Consider the following 20911-nt stretch of genomic DNA (forward strand, 5'->3'; position numbering starts at 1 on the left):
AGGGCGTGCAGAAGCAGAGCTTCATTAAAGAGCACCGTAGGGTCTAGGCGACACTACGGAAATGGTCACATATCAAATCAATACTTCTGTGCCTGCCACAGTGGCTTTACAGCTGTGGCATTGCTCGAGGTCGTAGGTTTGATCTTGACCACGGCAGCCGCATTTTGACGAGGACAGAATAAAAAACGCTAATTTAGGGATACATTAAAGAACACCATAGTGTCAAAATTAATCCGGAGTCTGCCACTACGGCATGCCTTATACAGCAGAACCTCGTTCATATGCTTTGGAAAAAAACTGAGAAAAAAGGTACTAAGCAGGCAAACGTACAATCCGAAGTAACTAAACAAATTTCACAGATTCAACTATTGTCAACGTCTACGTAATGCAAAGCGTCACCCGGATCGTTGCTGCACGAGATGCCGACACGCATCGAGCTGGTAGTGTTCTGGCAGCCCGAGATGTGTTTGTTGTTCTGTACTACATGGTGCTTTAAGAGGGCAACGGGAAGCCGAAACGAAATCGAGCTGGTGGGTGGCTCTGGATGCCACCGAAGTAAAGCGTGATGCCCACTTCGCGCCGCCTACAGCAGGGAATGGCAGCGCATTTGGATTATCGCCTACACAAAGTGTGCAGTAGGTTACCAATGGCACTACGCAGCGCACGCAGTAAAACGGATAGGTGAAGATGCTTATCATAATAGGTTTGGCAGCGATAGTGAATGCAGCGTATCACAACCTGGGTGGACATTTGCTCGTACCAGAATAAGAAACTGTGCGTGCCATCATTTTCTTGTTCACATAGGATCTTGCAGCCGGAAAACATATACGATAGCAGTCTGCAGCAGGAAATGGTGTCGCGTTTCAGTTATCGCCTATTAAAAGCGTGCACTACGCTTCCAACGGTACCTGCACTGTGAAACAGACAAAGACGTTTATGGCAATATAATTGGCGGTGATAGCTGTGAATGCCGTGTGAGATGACCCTGCAGAAGATTTGCTGGTACCAAAATGAGAAACTGAGTGTGCGCCGACGTTTTCACATGAGACGGGCAGGAGAGTATTGTGGTGAAGCTGCTGCGGCAGGCAGCTATATACTGTTCTCGAATGCACGTGCCTCGCACATTTTCCTTTTTACACGGGATCTAGCTGCCAGGAAACGTATCACATGATCGCACTTTGGCGATGTACTGAACGTTGGTGCTGAAAAGTATTGTTTTTCGGGAGCGTATGAACCGGTAAAAAAGGAGCGTAACTATATTAGGTAATTTTTTGTGGTCTCGATTGCGAATGTTCGTGCTGGGAAAATGTACGTAAAGGGAACGCATCAACAAAGTTCTACTGTAATCCGATTGCGATTTTGACATGCACAACCCCATAATGCAATTAAATTTAGTGCTCCTGCCATGATGCGATGCATTATGTGAGGCAATGAATACGTTCAACCTTCTCGGAGGTTATAAAGTATGGCGCAAAAGAATGCCTCTAGCAAACACCTCCCCCTGTGTGTTCTGTGTACAACGGAGACAAACAGCAGGGGTGCATGGATGTGTTGGACTAAACGTTGAAGAAATTAAACATTTCTGTCAACATCACTGCTAATTATGGTCAATGAAAGCAAACAGCACAGAAAGCTTCGTTTATGTCAATTCCCACAGTGTGTGGAATCTGCATATTTTTTTACCTATTTATTTATTTATTTATTTATTTATTTATTTATTTATTTATTTATTTACTATTTATTTATTGAACAAGTGACCACGAACAGCTTGGTGCCTTTAGTGTGGTGCACTACAGAACAAATTGAATGATGTAAGTAGTAGCAAAAGAGCATGATAAACACAGTGCATGGAGCAAAATAAAGTGAAAGACTATGACTGCGCTTAAATTATGCAGACCCAGTACACATGAACAATACATATACATATCTAGTTACACATGTAAGGACATACACATACATATAAAATACAGAGAAGTAAATGAAAGGCGGGAGAAAAGAATGGTAGAAAAAAGAGAGAAGTTGCACATGCTCATCACAGAGTTTGACTGTGTATCTCAACACAGGGATGAGCCACACTGTTCATAGCATCCTCAGAGAAGTGTTTAAATGACATGATTATATCTACATATCTACAGCTTTCCAAAATTGGCAATCAGCATTGTCATGTGGCAGTTGGGCATGCCTGGTGTGGAAAAGGGTAATTTGTTTCAGCATGTTGGTTGGCATGACAGTGTTCAGTGACAGGTGACCATAATGAGTCTCAGGTCTAGGCTATCATCTATGATTGTGTGGGTTCTTCGTTGCAATGGAATGTTTGTTGAGAAGGCAAAAAGTCGCACACCTGCATGGCACACAGTAAAGTCACAGCGTAAACTGGAGGAGCTACATTTTCGGCACCACACACTACAGGGTCTTTGCAGTGAAGTCTCTTTGCGTCGTTTTCCGTGAGAGCAATATGAACTGTCCACCTGTCGTCGACGGCAAGCTGCAGCTTGTCAAAGGCCTGCGCAGCAGCCCCAGCACAGTCATAGCGTGTGCTGGAGGAGCAGCTCCATAAGAGTGCCATTTTCAGCAGCACACTCCAGAGGGTCTTTGCAGCGAAGCTTCTTTCGTCATTTCCACAAGAACGATCTGAACTGTCCGCCCGGCATCAACAGCGAGCTATGGCATGAGAAATTTAATTTGAGAAATTCAATTAGTTCAGTATATAATTGGTTGTGCCCTGCGTGGGTGTGGTTCGGGATGATTTTTTCTGATGGACAACACCGATGGCAGGCACCGACACCGGATTTTCCGCAACATGGGGCCTTCACACTATTGCTTTAGAATTTTCACCCTGCTCAAACGTACTGTGTATTGCTCAAGGGAAAAGTCGTTTGCATGCTATAAATAAAGGTATGTGGATATCATTTTCTAAAAATATGATATGAACGGAAATAGTAGGTAACAAATATTGTCTAGTCAGACACAGGTGCATATATTTACAGTAGGAATATTTATTTCAGTTTAATTAGGTACCATGCCTGTACTGACTTGCGCAAAAAGCACAGCTAACTATCAGAAACAGAGGATCACTTTAAACACAAGATCACTGATTTTCCTTTAAAAAGCTGGATGAGTAGCCTCTCAGTTATATTAGAGCCTAGAGCCTGTTGCAAACAAATGCTCCAAGAAAAAAATGACTGTCATATGACTAGCTTCCCGAAAAGACTATGGTTGAGAAAAAAGAAAAGAAAAAAAAAAAAGAAATTAGAAAGTGCATAGCAAAACAAACGCTGCTGAATGGCTTTTCTACCATATACATATGTTAAAAGGCTTGTTGCAAGGAAAACATCACTGGTTGTAGCGTGAAATATAAACTTTACATAGCTAGACTTCCAAAAACACTGAATGACGGAGTGGAAGCAAGAATTACAGACTGGCATGTAGGCCTCCATCGTGAAACCGTTAGCAAAGCGTGTATTGCCCATTTTATTTCTGCATTTCTTAGAAAACTTCTGTTGTCACACTTCTGAACATTACCAAGCCTTTGTTTAGCAGACGGAAAACAGTAACTAGGCTTAAACAGTTGGTTGTTTGCGAAATACATGGCTAGTTTGGAGTATTCGAATGCATAGAAAAGTTCATTTTTGAATATGAATAGAATATTACACACTTTCTATCCATATTCAAAAGCTTCAAATATTTGTTCACCCCTAGTTCTTGCATGTTAATGGGGAAAGGCATGAAGGGGGGCATATGTGCAATCAGATCGTGCAAAGCACAATGTCCTCGCACCGTGCTTGGCTGGTATGGTGTGTGTGATGACAATGCCATTGTCTACTCAGTCACCATGTGATAACAGCTTGCATTGAACATTGTAACATTGGAGTGTAAGTGGACTGTAACATTGTGTTGCCACATTGTAACGGAACCACTAGAGAGTGTCAGTTTTTGAGCATTGCCTGTTGGATGGTTGCACCTTAACCCGCATTTGAGCACACATGGGTGAAAACCTGACAAAATCCGTGAATGGGGCAGAAGTGCTAAAATATTTATTTTGTGAAGTTAAGTTTCAGTCCTGAAGTCTGCTCATTTGTTCGGCAGAAATCTGAGTAAAGCTATGCAAGCAGCAAGTTTGTAGAGAATGGCTTCTTGACTTGCCGTAAACAGGTGGCACTGAATCAAAATTTTGATGGAGCAGGCCTAGTCCAACAACAGCACTGCTAATAAAAGAGCAAGAATGGGATCCAAAGAAGGCAAAAGTGAGATTTATGCTGCTTTTATTTTGTTTGCAGCCTCTTGGTATTGAGAACATCGACGAGACCATCCTGAAGGAAATTGGTATGTTGGTTGGCCTCCTAGATGCAAAACCACGGTTTCCATGCTGCACTTACTGTAAATGTGATGGGCAGCACCTCGTGTCACCTGCTGTAGCTGTGCATCATTTTGTTTAATTTTGTCTTGGGTGTGTAGGAGACTTTTGTAAAAGCTGGCTATTGTGTTACAAGGCTTCCTTCATACGTGCTTTAACCCTTTCGCTGTCGGACGTTTCTGGCCGTGACGCACCCCCAGTGTCGGCTTGGTTTCAGGGAACGAGCATAACAGGGAATGAACATAGCAATTTATTTTTGATTATGATTGATATACAAATAACATAGTCAATGCAATATGCACATTTCAGTGTTCTGCAGCTGTTGTTAGTAAACATCATCATCATCATCAGCCTGACTATAACATCTGTTCAACATCCGAATCTGACGATGCGGAACCCTCTTCGTCTCAAGCGACTTTGTCCGAGTCCGAATCCGAGCTCGGCTCGTATTATGAATCGGAATTCAGCCACCGCTCCCATGAGCAGACGAAGGTCCCGCCCGCCGAGCCATCCGAAAGTAACCGCGCGCAGGGAGGATGCGCTTTCAGTCGCCTGCGCAACGGAGAGAAATGGGACGTTGCGTGATCAAGAAGACAGAGGGAGATGGAAAAAGGCTAAACAAAGTTCTAAGGGTTTACGTTTACTGCTGCAAGTCGGAAGCGAGGGTGCGGCGAGAGAGCGAAAGCAGCAATCGAGTCACCCTTTTTGGAGAGGCAACGGCACGTGCGCCTGAACTTGACGCGCCGTAGCAGGCACACCAACAGAAGAAAAATAAAAACCTTCAAACCAGCGGAGATTACAGAACAACCCTTGAACCCATAACCACACGCGCGCGACGCATGATCCAGCGAACGCGGAGCCACCGCGCCACTCAGCAAAGAGAAAGTGGGGAGTGGCAGTCGCACCGTACTCTTCAATACATGGGTTAACACAGGTCGGAGCGAATATACGAACTTGTAGAAAGAGTCAACAGATGGCGTGGCCAATCCAGGAGCGCCTGCTTTTGCGCCCAGGCGCGAAATTTTGAACGCACGATAGAGAACGTACCGGTACGTCAGTGACACCGTGGGGGGGAAGCGCGATGACGTACCGGTACGTCAGTGACAGCGAAAGGGTTAATTGCAAGGTTCCTTATCCAGTGTTCATGACTGTATTGCATGTGTGCTAATGACATGTATGACATGTCAACTGATATTAACAGAAACTAGACCTAAATTAATGCAGGACAGCTGATATTTAGAATGAATAGCGAGGAAACTGCTAATCTGTAACACGACATGTGTACCACAGGAAGGGGAGTAGCCTGTGTTGTCTAAGAATGCAGAAGTGAATGGATTTGCTCAAGAAGTTCATAAACATGTAGCGGACAAGCTTGTTGCCATACAGAAGCGGTAAAGTGGCTAGCATAATTCAGTGGCTTGTGATGACATGAGTCTTGGTTTCAACAGTAAAGCTTCCGTTAGGGGCTGTAACCACTCATTAAAGCCAGAGGTGCTTGTTTTGGGAATGAATCAACTTATAAATGTTAGGAAACCTTCTGAGGTGCTATATGAGTAGTACTACAGTCGCTGACCAATAATTCAGACTTGACCCCTGGGGACTGCCTAAATGTTCGAATAATTGGAAGTCTGAAATATCAGATGTGAAAGAAAATAAGTGACTTTATTCCGCAAGTGGCCAGCAAAGCTTTTCAGCTCATTTCTGCCTCCACATACGCTTGCCTGTAACCTGGTTAGTCCGTATTTCGACTATAGTCATATTTTACTACAGATAGGTGAAAGTACGGTCAATGCATACACAGTATCTCGCTGTCTCGGGGTAACGTTGCAGAAGTCGACTGTACTGCAGTAAATGATCACTGATTTTTTTATGACAGTAATTGTTTCCCTTCCTTAATCATCACCCTCGTTGGCACAGGCCTTGAGCGTGGAGTTGTTGCCACTTGAAGCTGCTTGATGATACTGAGTGACAAAAATTCACAATGAAAGAATAAAAGAAGTCGCCCAGGACCATGTTGCTGTGCAAAGCATAAATACTAATAGGATAAACAAAGGCTGGATCCACTATACTCTCACAACAACCTGTAGGCGCAGCTTTTAGAACTTATCGGCTTGGCTTAACTTGCTGAGTAGCTTTCGTGATTAGGCTTCGCTAGTTTGGGCTTTGGAAACAAGTTGGCGACGTACCAAAGCAAAAATATTGCTTTTTCCTCTCAACTTGGTGGCGCGCTGTAACTATCGAATGGCCCATAATGGACACCATAAGGTGTCCAAGATTTTGGTCATCCGTGTACATGTTAGTCCATGGGGTTGATGGCAGTGCCGCAAAGCTGTCCGAATAATCAAGCATTTCCCAATTATTGGTTGGCGACTGTATATGTGTGAATGGTAATGAAGGCTGAAGCGCCACCTCAGGTGAAGAACCAGAGTGGCCTATGGTCCACCTTGCAGACAAGGTTCTGCAGACAAGCCAGGAACAGCAGGGCCAGGAAGAAGAGGAACTAAAGGACATCTTCCTCAAGGCACGTGAGAAGGCCATGGAGCAGCTCAAGCGCCTACTTGTCGACTTCCGAAACACCCGCACCATCGGTCAGTCCCCTTCAGTTGCAACACGCAGGCATGTGCCGAGATTTTAGTGTGTGCTTAAAGCCTTTATGCATGTTCAAGAGTTAGTTTAGGATGCCCTACTGCAGTGATTCTCATTACAATCATTCACTCCTCAATTACAAAGATTGAAGCTAAGCTTGGCTTGGAAGACAGATTGCATTAACCCTTTGAGGGTTGATTTCTTTCACCATATGCAGCCGCCCAGGGTCGATTTCTTTTACTGCAGATTGCAATTCTTCTTAGGGAGTTATTTCGGAAAAAAATTGATAATTTTTCTAGGGTGACCGTAAAGTGAGAAAAAAATATTTTGAGTTGGTATATATGTACTCTTCATTCATGAATAACAACAATAAAAAAGGAAATAAACTTGTAAGAATTAAAAATTTGACGCATGGTTATACAGATAGTTCAAGGCTTTGAAAATGCACACATGAGAATATTTCGCCGCGGGATCATATCCAGGTCACGGTGGCTGCATTTCGTTGGGGGCGAAATGCGAAAACACCCGTGTGCTTAGATCTAGGTGCACGTTAAAGAACCCCAGGTGGTCGAAATTTCCGGAGTCCTCCACTACGGCGTGCCTCATAATCAGAAAGTGGTTTTGGCATGTAAAACTCCATAATTTAATTCCTTTTAATATTTCGCAAGGCTCAAATGTTCCTGCTCTTACACTGTGATCTCCGTCTATGGCGGTGCTCCGCCAGGAGTCACCTAGACCACCGCGCGGGTCCGAGGGTCCGAGCCCCTCAGGGGGACGATCAGCTCAGCCGCATGTGTAGCGTGTGCCCGAAGCGGACGCTCGTTTGGTCTCCTCTGGGAGCGAAACAGAGCGCCGCAATGAGAAGGCCCAGAGTACAAGGAAGGCGTTTAATATACGACCACCTTGGCGTTCAGAATATCTGTTACACCCGTATCGGCACGGGGCTCGTGAGCCGAAGCTCCCGCGAGTCAAGGGGTGACACTCAGTATCTCAAAAATGCGGTAATACGCCGCTATACGGGAGGATGGCTCCCAACGACCGTGCTACCAGGGCAACGTTCTTTCAGGTCGGAGTAGCCTCCGAGGGCGACTCGGCGCAGTACGACCGCACACGTCACGTGAGCCGCGTCTCTTTGGCGTAGCCTTCAGAACAGGAGCAGCGAATAGGTACGCAACCACCTCGGGTCGAGGACCTTCGGCAAGACCGGCCAACCAAAGGGGTGACCGGGAGAATCGGAAGTCAGTACGCACCGTTTCGCTGTCCGAGAGCTTCTCCCCACGTTGCCGCTCCTCGGTCGACTTGAGTCGCCAGGAGAGAGGGAACGCGGGTTCCCACCCAAACAGACCAATCGGGTGAGCCCCTGGACCGTTCGGGGGCGGACAGCAGCAAGTGTTTTACGGTCCCGCTGCCGTTCGGTGCCCTCGGAAGAACGAGAGAGAGGGAAAGCGGTGGACCGCGCGCGCGAAGTTCGGAAGCGACCTCGTCGCGCTGTGGCTCCTATGCCAAAACGTGCTGCGCTATGGCGCTGCAGCGAAATGGGCTACGCAGTCCCCACAACACTAATATATACATCCACAGCGTAATAGAACTGTTCAGGTGCACACACTCAAGAAAACTGTGTGGTTGTGTGCCCGTCAAAAAAGCAAAGCGTGTGACAAACTTCTGCTAATCTTCATCTTATCGTCAACCAGAGGCAATTAATTTTCACGAGTTCCCCCCCCCCCCCAAAAAGCAACGAAAACGCATGCGCGGTGGCATCCTTCCAATGCGCACCCCTGTGAGTACTAAACAAGCGAGAAACAGGCGGTTTCCCTTTGAGCGATTAGTAACGAGATATCCATCAGTTTTGCAAGCGCAAGAAGCCAAAACCGCCCGCGGAACAAAACCGAAACCGCCGCCCGCATGCGCGTGCCAATGCACAAGCGGTAGTATATAGACGCACGGGAGCAAACTAGCTCTAAAACAAACCATGCAACGAAAACGAAGAGAGAGGGAGGCGCGCGAAAATATTCCTTGTACTTCCACATAGTGGCAGCACATGACAGAAAAGAAAAAGTTAGGAAATTGGCGCACTTTTTAAACGTATAGACAGCGCCGTAAATATGCTGCATCAACCATTTTTTTACTTGTTCGTGGCGCCGTATATTTACGTCATTGACCCTTAAAGGGTTAACAAGGCCACATCAGTTATACAGTGTACAGTCCCCAATTAATTGCATGATGTGGTCACCACGTATGCTACAAAAATTTGTATGCGATGTGAGTGTCAGGTTTACCATGGAAATGATAGAAGTGCCTGCGAAGTAGTGCTTAAAGGGACACTAAAGTGAAAAATGATTTCTTCTGCATCAGTAAATTACCATTCTATAACACCAAAAACACCACTCTTACAACGATAAGACGTTTGGTAAGCCAGAAAAAGCGGAAGAACGAAATACGGGTGGCGACGCCCACTTAAGTTCCCGCACCTGGGGGCTGTGACGTCTTGGATTTTGATGGCATTTTCTAGAGCCTACTAATTATATATAGCGGTACAGATTGACTACATTGTGTTCTAAAGGAACCAAGTATTAAACATGGCAAGTTTCAGGAACCTTTATTCAGCCAACGCGGCCCAAATGTGAAAACATACTTTGGAATCCCTGACGTCACGCTGACGTACTGGCGCTGGGGTTTCGGCATGAAATTCAAATACTAATACTTGGACCATCATTTTCTCATCTAATAATCAAACAGTTTTTTTTTAAATGACTGCCTGCAGGGTTCTCAAACAATGCTTCATTAGTCTAAACTGATTTATTGTTTCGCTTTAGTGTCCCTTTAAGTGAAGTTGGTTGTTATGTGCTTCCCTACCTCTGTCACTGTGTGACCTGCCACACTAGGTGTCGTAAGTTTTTTAATCCATGAGTTTAATGAAGCTGAACCTCGGTATGATGAAGTTGCACCTGACACAAAGTTTTCATCATATCTAATATTCATTTTATACATATTAGTACGTACTGGTATAAACATTTTATATTTACTTCATTATATCTGATAATCCATTATATTCAAGTTCAGTACGTTGAAGTTGGACTGTTTGTTTACAGTAAGAGAACCAATGAAGGAACATTAGCAGTAGATAAAACTGGATGGCACTTCATTCCTTGCCAAAGCATCTCATTGCCTGTCCATTTCTTTCCCTCAAAGCAGGCAGAAAAGCATGCAGACCTTCATGGTTGGTCAGATTGGAGGTTACTGGTGTGCACTGTGTCTATCCCACTGTCTGTGTTGTCCGCAGGGCTGTCTGGGCTGTACATGCCGAATGACGTTACGCTGGACGACTCACTACGGGACAAGAACGCTGAGCTCCACATAGTTGAATCCCTGCTACTCACCGAACTGGAGACGTTAGGGTGAGGCTCTTTTGTTCACTTGTACCACTTGTGACCGGAAGCTTTGCTGCACCAAATTTGTCCACAGATTTTCCGCATTCACTCTAGTTGTCAGCAACTGCACTTGATCTCCTGTTGCTGCTCTGCTGAACTGCTAGCCTTACTGTGGCCAGCTTAGGATTATTTCATTTTGATGAATCTTCATTCATCATCATCATCATCATCAGCCTGGTTACGCCCACTGCAGGGCAAAGGCTTCTCCCATACTTCTCCAACTGCCCCGGTCATGTACTAATTGTGGCCATGTTGACCCTCCAAACTTCCTAATCTCGTCTGCCCACCTAACTTTCTGTCGCCCCCTGCTACGCTTCCCTTCCCTCGGAATCCAGTCCGTAACCCTTAATGACCATCGGTTATCTTCCCTCCTCATTACATGTCCTGCCCATGCCCATTTCTTTTTCTTGATTTCAACTAAGATGTCATTAACGCGCGTTTGTTCCCTCACCCAATCTGCTCTTTTCTTATCCCTTAATGTTACACCTATCATTCTTCTTTCCATAGCTCGTTGCGTCGTCCTCAATTTCAGCAGAACCCTTTTCGTAAGCCTCCAGGTTTCTGCCCCATACGTGAGTACTGGTAACACACAGCTGTTATACACTTTCCTCTTGAGGGATAGTGGCAACCGGCTGTTCATGATTTGAGAATGCCTGCCAAACGCACCCCAGCCCATTCTTATTCTTCTGATTATTTCACTCTCATGATCCGGATCAGCAGTCACTACCTATCCTAAGTAGATGTATTCCCTTACCACTTCCAGTGCCTCGCTACCTATCGTAAACTGCTGTTCCCTTCCGAGACTGTTAAACATTACTTTAGTTTTCTGCAGATTAATTTTTAGTCCCACCCTTCTGTTCTGCCTCTCCAGGTCAGTGAGCATGCATTGCAGTTGGTCCCCTGAGTTACTAAGCAAGGCAATATCATCAGCGAAGCGCAAGTTACTAAGGTATTCTCCATTTACTCTTATCCCCAATTCTTCCCAATCCAGGTCTCTGAATACCTCCTGTAAACATGCTGTGAATAGCATTGGAGAGATCGTATCTTCCTGCCTGACGCCTTTCTTTATAGGGATTTTGTTGCTTTCCTTATGGAGAACTACAGTGGCTGTGAAGCCGCTATAGATATCTTTCAGTATTTTTACGTACGGCTCGTCTACACCCTGATTCCGCAATGCCTCCATGACTGCTGAGGTTTCGACTGAATCAAACGCTTTCTCGTAATCAATGAAAGCTATATATAATGGTTGGTTATATTCCGCACATTTCTCTATCACCTGATTAATAGTGTGAATATGATCTATTGTTGAGTAGCCTTTACGGAATCCTGCCTGGTCCTTTGGTTGACGGAAGTCTAAGGTGTTCCTGATTCTATTTGTAATTACCTTAGTAAATACTTTGTAGGCAACGGACAGTAAGCTGATCGGTCTATAATTTTTCAAGTCTTTGGCATCCCCTTTCTTATGGATTAGGATTATGTTAGTGTTCTTCCAAGATTCCGGTACGCTCGAGGTCATGAAGCATTGCGTATACAGGGTGGCCAGTTTTTCTAGAACAATCTGCCCACCGTCCTTCAACAAATCTGCTGTTACCTGATCCTCCCCAGCTGCCTTCCCCTTTTGCATAGCTCCCAAGGCTTTCCTTACTTCTTCCGGCGTTACTTGTGGGATTTCGAATTCCTCTAGACTATTCTCTCTTTCATTATCATCGTGGGTTCCACTCGTACTGTATAAATCTCTATAGAACTCCTCAGCCACTTGAACTATCTCATCCATATTAGTAATGATATTGCCGGCTTTGTCTCTTAACGCATACATCTGATTCTTGCCAATTCCTAGTTTCTTCTTCTCTGCTTTTAGGCTTCCTCCGTTCCTGAGAGCTTGTTCAATTCTATCCATATTATACTTCCTTATGTCAGCTGTCTTACGCTTGTTGATTAACTTCGAAAGTTCTGCCAGTTCTATTCTAGCTGTAGGGTTAGAGGCTTTCACACATTGGCGTTTCTTGATCAGATCTTTCGTGTCCTGCGATAGCTTACTGGTATCCTGTCTAACAGAGTTACCGCCGACTTCTATTGCACACTCATTAATGATGCCCACAAGATTGTCGTTCATTGCTTCAACACTAACGTCCTCTTCCTGAGTTAAAGCCGAATACCTGTTCTGTAGCTTGATCTGGAATTCCTCTATTTTCCCTCTGACTGCTAACTCATTGATCGGCTTCTTATGTACCAGTTTCTTCCGTTCCCTCCTCAAGTCTAGGCTAATTCGAGTTCTTACAATCCTGTGGTCACTGCAGCGCACCTTACCGAGCACGTCCACATCTTGTATGATGCCAGGGTTAGCGCAGAGTATGAAGTCGATTTCATTTCTAGTCTCGCCGTTCGGGCTCCTCTACGTCCACTTTCGACTATCCTGCTTTCGGAAGAAGGTATTCATTATCCGCATATTATTCTGTTCCGCAAACTCTACTAATAACTCTCCCCTGCTATTCCTAGTGCCAATGCCATATTCCCCCACTGCCTTGTCTCCAGCCTGCTTCTTGCCTACCTTGGCATTGAAATCGCCCATCAGTATAGTTTATTTTGTTTTCACTCTACCCATCGCCGATTCCACGTCTTCATAGAAGCTTTCAACTTCCTGGTCATCTTGACTGGATGTAGGGGCGTAGACCTGTACAACCTTCATTTTGTGCCTCTTAATAAGTTTCAGAACAAGACATGCCACCCTCTCGTTAATGCTATAGAATTCCTGTATGTTACCAGCTATATTCTTATTAATCAGGAATCCGACTCCTAGTTCTCGTCTCTCCGCTAAGCCCCGGTAGCACAGGACGTGCCCGCTTCTGCGCACTGTATGTGCTTTTTTTGGCCTCCTAACTTCACTGAGCCCTGTTATATCCCATTTACTGCCCTCTAATTCTTCCAATAGCACTGCTAGACTCGCCTCACTAGATAACGTTCTAGCGTTAAATGTTGCCAGGTTCATATTCCAATGGCGGCCTGTCCGGAGGGGTGCAGCGGTGGCGTAGAGGTAGAACACCCGCCTTGCGTGCAAGAGGCCCGTGGTTCGAATCCCGGTGCCGCGCAATTTTCCACCGGATTAAAAAAACAAAAACAAAAAAAATCCGCGTGTTGATAAAATTGCATAAACAGGCCTGGAGTGTGGCCTGATCCCGGTGACCAGAACCGGTAACGCACTCCCTCACCAGAGCAGGATTGGCCACCCTGGTGCAGTACTTGGCCACAACTTCCTATATGAACACAACAATCAATCTTCATTCAAAACAACCAAATTAAGGTTTACAGGTATTTGTTGCAGCAAAGCTTTTGCTCTATTAGTCAATTGTGATTTGTTATATGGTAATCTGCTAATTCTTTGGGATGGCTGAAATAAAGTACATTGAAGGGGAAACAAGTGACTAGGCAAACTACATGTCACATTTTCAGCTATGTTTGTTTTGTTGAACCACTGATTTACTGGCATTGCGAAAATCATCACATGGTTGATACTTGTTTTCTAAAGCCTGTCGTAGCTAAGTTCTGGTGCGATTGCGCATAATGGGGCCTCGTGACATAATGTTTCCACTCAAGAGCCTCTGTTCATGCCACCCAGCTGTTGTGATGAATGCTGATGGTGCTCCTGCAGGAAGGAGGACCCAGAGAATCTGTCAGACTACAAGTCTGCACTGGCCTCTGCCTTGGCCACAGTGCTGAAGAGCTTTGGCGTCAAGACGCCCAATGCAGTGACCCTCATCGAGCGGTTTCCCACCTTTGTAGCCCGTGAAAAGTCGCGCCTGAAGTTCTTTCCTCGCAACAAGAAGGTGGGTCAGGGGGTACATTAATTGATTCCCTAGTTCTTAATATAAGATATAATAACAATAGTAATCTTTATTTTGCCGCAATTTACACAGCAAAAGATTGTGAGTGCACCAAAGTCTCTAAAAGGGTTCTAAAAAGCAAAGTACAAAATTATTTGGTCAGAAGGTTAGAAAAATTGCCTATAAAATAAATATTGTTTGGTCAAACACATCCACTTTTGAGACAGATAACAGCAGCTTAAATTTGGCTATGCAAAGTTACTGTATACGCATGATTTGGCAACTCATTAAATATTAAAGGTATATAATAATTGGGACTTCAGTAATTTACCGTAATGAGTTTAAAACTTTGGTACAACACATTTAGGAATGTCTCAAAGGTGCAGCAGTTTAATGTAGTAGAACCTAGCTCATACATTGTGGAAAAAGAATGCAAAGTGTATGATCCGAACTCTCAACAAAAGTCGAAACTGAACTATTGTTGACATCTACGTAATGCGAAGCGTTGCACGAATTATGGCAGCACGAGACGACGATAAGTGCTATATACGAGTTGAAAGTTGGCGCCCGTGTTGTTTTTGTGTTCTGTTCCGCTGTCCCCATCTTTATTTGTGGTCAATATGCTATGCGGTATGTTCTGATCTGGTGGGGCCCAAGAGGTCCGAGACGCACATTTTTGTTTTTGTGGCTTCGGCAAGCTTACATTTAGGCTTACTGAATTCAGGCTGGGTCAGCAGCTTTTTCAGGCAGGGCATTTTAGCAGGAAGTTTCGACTCGGCGAGAATCATTGCAGCATGAGGCGCAGGCGCGTGTGAACCTGGTGGGGCCTGAGCGACCCAAGACGTGTGTTGTCGTTAGCTTTGCAATGGGAAACTGAAATGACTGTTGGCAACATTGGAATGTAATGCTGCCAGAGCAAAATATGACACTCACTTCACGCCACCTGCAGCAGGGAATGGGGGCACGCTTGGGTTATTGCTTGTTAAAAGCCTGCACTATGCTTCCTACGCCACACGTGCAGTGAAACAGATAGGTGGAGATGCTTATGCGATAGCGTTGGAGAGGATAGCTGTGAAGGGAGACGTGTGACAATTCACGAGGAGATTGGCTGGTATCAGAACTGGAAACCGAGAGTGTGCCGACATGTTCATGTGACACGGCAAACGAGTACTGCGGGGAAGCTGCCTTTGTGCATGCCTACTGCTCTCGATCGCACGTGCGGCGCACTTTTTTTGTTCACATGGGATCTAGTGGCCAAAAAAACGTATCATACAATCAAAGTTTGGCAATACAGTGAAACCTCGTTAAACCATAGTTGGCCGGAGCTCGGAAAAAGTACGTACTGAACGGTACTACTGCTTAACCGAAATAGCATGAAATTGAGCATGAGATCGCCCACGTACCTGTCAAAAACGGAACTAAGAAAGAGTGTGATGAAAGGGGAAAAAACGTGCAGTATTTATTCACTTCAAGCGACAAAAGTGTTATTCTATTTTGATGCCGCGGCGGCCTAGCAGCGACGACAGTGGCCTCTAACTTACTGAAGCTGCAAGCCAGCTTTTCAGCCTGTGCCCTCTCCTCGGCAATTTTTTTTTTTTTTTTTTTATTTACAAATACTGCAGGCCCTATTCGGGCCCAAGCAGGAGTGGTTACATCAATAGTAACAAAACAAGGCTGGAAATAATAAAAAAAAAAAATAGAATACAGAACAATAATAAAGATATATAAAATATATTATACAGGAACATCAGCCTTTGAAATTTAGACTTATCAACATAAATACGATATAGGAACAACAGTTGTAGTTTGCAACTCAACAACAAGTACTGACAAACCATGTACACACAACAGGTCACTCAATTCAGCATTTTCACCTAATTTTATTACAAAACACAGACAATGATTAATTAATTGCTTTCCCTATGTGCACGCTATTAATCAAAAGAAAAACCATTCACAAGATGAACGAACGATTGTGTGGTATTAGCGCTAACTATTTCTTGTGGTAATTTATTCCAATGAAATAGCATGAGGAAACAGGGAATATTGATGCATGCGAAGGTGACTAAATGGTTGCATAACTGTTTTGTTGTGTTGTGTACGGGCAGAGCGTATTGACGGCTCGGTTATGTGACGTTCACGCTGTATGTTAAAGTGACCATGGTAAAGCTGATAGATAAATTTTAATCTGGATACCATTCTGCGATGATCGAGTTTTTTCACCTTCGCTTTATCGCGAAGAACTGATACGCTCGAGAAGCGCGAATAGGTAGAATAGATGAACCTCAAGGCCATGTTCTGCACCCTTTCTATTTTTTTAATTAAGTATTGCTGATACGGACTCCAGATTAGGTCCGCATATTCTAAATTTGGCCTAATGAGAGCTTTGTATGCTGTTAACTTTACAGCAGGTGACGCATGACTTAGTTTTCGTTTTAAAAATGCCAGCTTTTTCAGTGCGTTACTGCAAACATTATCTATATGAGGTTCCCAACTCAAATTACTTGTGAGTGTAACACCTAAATACTTCACCTGGTTAGTTTGTTTAATATAAGCATTTTTAATGATGTAAGCAAATTGTAAAGGTTCTTTTTTGTTACTAAATGTTATGCTTGCCGTTTTCGAAGTATTGAGTTTCAAGCCCCATTTATCACACCATGCACTGATTGAATGCAATGCATCATTTAGTCTGACTTGATCAGCGTGTTGATTTATGCTGGAATAAACGACACAATCGTCCGCAAACAGTCGGATCTTTACAGGAGCTTGCACTGAAAAATAGATATCGTTGATATAGACCAGAAACAACAATGGAGCGAGCACCGACCCTTGTGGTACTCCTGAGTGTACATCTAGTGTATCAGAGATGCAGTCGTTAACGGCCACGTATTGTTTCCTTGAAGCTAAGTAACATGCTATCCAGCGAACAATGTTGTCTTCAATACCAATAGCATGCAGTTTAGTTACTAAATCATCATGTGGAACAACATCGAACGCTTTTGAAAAATCTAAAAACACTGCGTCAATCTGACCCTTCAAATTTAGGGAATTTACGAAATCATCGGTTATTTCGGCTAGCTGAGTTGCAGTGGACAGACCGGACCTAAAGCCATGTTGATTGTCATGAAGCAGTTGGTTATTTTCTAGATGTATCATAATCGCCTTAAATATAATATGTTCTAACATCTTACAAATTGTGGATGTTAGGGAAACTGGTCTGTAGTTGTTTAATTCTAATGGTGATCCAGTCTTGTAAATTGGGACTATCCTTGCGGAGCGCCAGTCATCGGGTATCACACAAGATTCTAACGAGACTGTATATATTTTATACAAATATTCTGCTACCCAAGTCGCATATCTGTTAAGAAAAACGTTTGATATTTCGTCAGGACCGGGTGATTTTTTTATATCAAGTGTACACAAAAGGTGAAGAATGCCCTCTTTGCTTAAGTTTACTTCAGGCATTGGTTCAAGAAGTGCATAAGATGGCAAATGTGCGTGTGACGCCGTCAGCGTGAAAACGGACTGGAAGAATGCGTTGAATTTTTCAGAAATTATGGAGGGGTCATCGATGATTACGCCCGATTCTTTTATTTCTGTGATACCGCTTTTATCTTTAGACAAATAACGCCAAAATTTTTTGGGTTGTTCTAACATGAAAGAGGACAGAGTGCAGGAAAAAAATTGGTTTCTTGCTGCGTGCACTTTTTTCTGAAATGTTTGTACAAGACTTGGAAGCTGTTGTTTGTTACCACGTTTACGACAGCGTTTAATCTTGCGTTTTAGATGAATCAAATCACGATTCATTAAAACAAAACTACTGTTTAAGCGGTACGGTTTAACGAGGTTTTACTGTACAGTCGAACCCACTTATGACAATGTTCAAGTGCCACAAAAATTTCATTGTTATAACCGCTAATTGTTATAACTGGGTTGCATAAAAAAAAATCTAAATGGGAGATGCTGTAGCTGTTCCGAGAAAGGTATAAGGCCAGTTCTCCCCCCCACCACCTTTCTCCATTCGGCTTCTGATTGTGCTGACTTGTTTAACTGTTTAACTCTGGTTCCTGTGCGCTCCGAACGCATGTTGTAAAGAAGCCGCAGCTGTCGGCCTTCAAGAATGGCACTGCTGTAACAACGGCAAAGAGGGGTCAAGGGCGGCAAGTAACATACGAGCTTCACTGAGGCATCGCTTTGCTGTCCCCAAAAGGCACCTTTTAAAGAATGCGAGAAGGTTGCTGCTGCAGCATCTCAGCTTGAGAAATTCAGAAGAAGCACTGGGACGTGATCGCCACAAGCATCTCGCCACATACTTTCCACTGGCTTGTGCGAGAAAACCGCATGTCTGTCAGCATAGGCACCGACTAAAGGGGGGCTTCAGGATCTGAGCCCCCTCCGGAGTTTGCTGGGGGGTGCCATTAGCAGAGTTTTGTCACCCACATCGTTTGAGGTGTCCTTTGACTTTCCTTGACCTTTTCACTTGAAATTTTACTGGGGCTGATAGTTTAGGGCATCATTGTTGGCGCAGACATGCGCGGCTTTTAATTCATAGTTTCACTTTATTTCTGCGAATCCTGACAATAGGAGTACACGCGCATTAGAAACACTAGTGGTGGCTGCCTCCTCCGTGTTTTCTCGCTTCAACATTGTTTTAAATTTCCACTGTAAACAGCATGCATACACACAATATATTTATTGTGGGCACACGCCATCTTCAAGTCGCAGCTCTGGGTCCGACTGTGCCACACCACCAATGTCCACCGAAATGAAAGTTAGCCGAGACTAAACACCATCACAAAGAATCACGACGGCCGGTACCTCATCAGCTGAAAACAGGCGTGCACAACCGATGAAGACTGCCGAGACAAAGACGCGGAACATGTGAAGGTGGTGAAGGCCCCGATTCATCGGTTCTTGATTGCAAGCGCAGCTGCGACGCACTTGATTCGCTGTGTTTTGGTGCTTGCCGCGCCATCTGCCGCACAACATTAGCAGCTGCACAAGATTTGCAAAACCTCCGAGATTCGAGACTGGCAAGAAGTCTCGGAGGTCACATAGAACGAAGAGGAGGCAGCCACCGCTGTCTTCTGGCCGATCCCGCGCTGGTTAGATTTTTCCCGATTCTGCCTTCTCTTGCCGTTCTCTCCGTTACAGAGGTGACGCAGCCTTGGGTGTAGGCAGTAGGCGCATTTCTCTGGCCGTGTGCCAGGCGCCAAGCCGCCGGCATGGTGGCGCATAGTTCGAATTAACCCTGGTGGAACCTTCTCGCGTTCGAATTAACGGGCTTTTTTTATACATAGACTTCTGTGGAGCTTGGCTGGACCAAATCGTACAGTTCGAACTATCCATAAATTCGAATTATTGAAGTTCAAATTAACAAGCTTTCACTGTATATATATATATATATATATATATATATATATATATATATATATATATATATATATATATATATATATATATATATATATAAGGTTAAGGTGCTGGTTAAGTGAGCCATAGCTCACCTTAACCAGCACCAATGCTTAGAAGATAGGGACCTGCAGAATGGTCTAGATTTTTGTGGATTTCACACAAGCATTTGACAACATTCACCACAGCATCATATTTGAAAAATTTAACCATTATTCATTCGCGGGCTCCCACTCGTGTTACTTAAAAGCTATCTGGCGCATAAATGTCAGTTTGTTTCTATAAATGATATAGTATCAGACAGGAAGAAGATAATTTCAGGTGTACTACAGTTGAGCATTCAGGTGAGCGTCCTTTATTGTTCACTTTATATATTAATGACATACAGTTGAACCTCTATGTAACGAACCTCTATGTAACGAATTCCTGCATTTTACGAAATTTTTCAATTCCCCAACACATCCCCCATTGAAGCCCGTGTATAGGCGACCTCCATGTAACGAATGCGTTGCGGCGGTTGACCTTGATGTAACGAATTCGCGGCGCAGATCATCGAGCTGTATCTTGTAATGTTTTGCCCAAAATTCGACCGCGCAGTGCGCAACTTTAATGAATATTGTTTAAGTAAGTTTTTATATCAAAAGGTAAAGTAGACCACGAGCAGAACGCTTGCAATCACAGCAAACAAGCAAATCTCGGTGATGATGATGATGTTGAGCGCCGCTCCGTGGCAAGCGTAGCAACCTTTAAGCTTTCATTTTGTAGCTTGACACTAGGTGGCACTACTATGACAAATTCTTTGCGGTGTCTTGCGGCGCACTTATGATAAGCCTTCTTCGTCAGCGTGTTGATGTGTGTGTGCAGGTGTGTGTTTACGGTGTCGGTTCGTTGCGATGAGTTCCGCAGTGAAGAAACGCAAAGTTTTGTCGCTTGAAGATAAGCTGTCGATTTTGAATGCGGTTACCACCGGCGAAAAAAAGAAGGATGTCGCTGCCTGCTTCAATATACCAGCCAGCTCCCTGTCAACCATTCTTGCTGTAGAACAAAGCATCCGCACTGTGATGGAGTCGGGCACAAGTGCCAAGAAGAAAAGAATGAAGACGTCGACCTATGCTGATGTGGACAACGCCATGTTTGCATGGTTTTTGGGCAGACGAGCACAAAATGTGCCCATGAGTGGCGCGATTTTGCAGCAGAAAGCCATAGATTTTGCTTGCATCCTGGGCCACGACGACTTCAAAGCGAGTAACGGCTGGCTACAAGGATATAAAAGCCGGCACGGTGTCGTCTGAAAGGTGATATCTGGCGAGTCT

The 20911-nt window shown here is 44.3% G+C and overlaps 1 protein-coding gene across 8 annotated transcripts in view; it reads left to right on the plus strand.

Annotated features, from left to right (window-relative positions):
* LOC126531831 (rho guanine nucleotide exchange factor 11-like) overlaps window positions 1–20911 on the plus strand; it is a 251734-nt gene that overhangs the window by 94053 nt on the left and 136770 nt on the right. For 6 of the 8 annotated variants that reach the window (XM_050179572.3, XM_050179571.3, XM_055071511.2 and 3 more), the window contains 4 exons: window positions 4278–4323; window positions 6769–6942; window positions 10221–10335; window positions 14015–14189. In XM_050179572.3, the coding sequence (XP_050035529.2) occupies window positions 4278–4323; window positions 6769–6942; window positions 10221–10335; window positions 14015–14189 (510 nt within the window). The remainder of the gene's footprint in view (window positions 1–4277; window positions 4324–6768; window positions 6943–10220; window positions 10336–14014; window positions 14190–20911) is intronic. The other 2 variants (XM_050179576.3, XM_050179573.3) reach the window with 1 other exon arrangement.

This window comes from Dermacentor andersoni, chromosome 5 (assembly GCF_023375885.2).
Source record: "Dermacentor andersoni chromosome 5, qqDerAnde1_hic_scaffold, whole genome shotgun sequence".
NCBI classification, from domain to species: Eukaryota; Metazoa; Arthropoda; class Arachnida; order Ixodida; family Ixodidae; genus Dermacentor; species Dermacentor andersoni.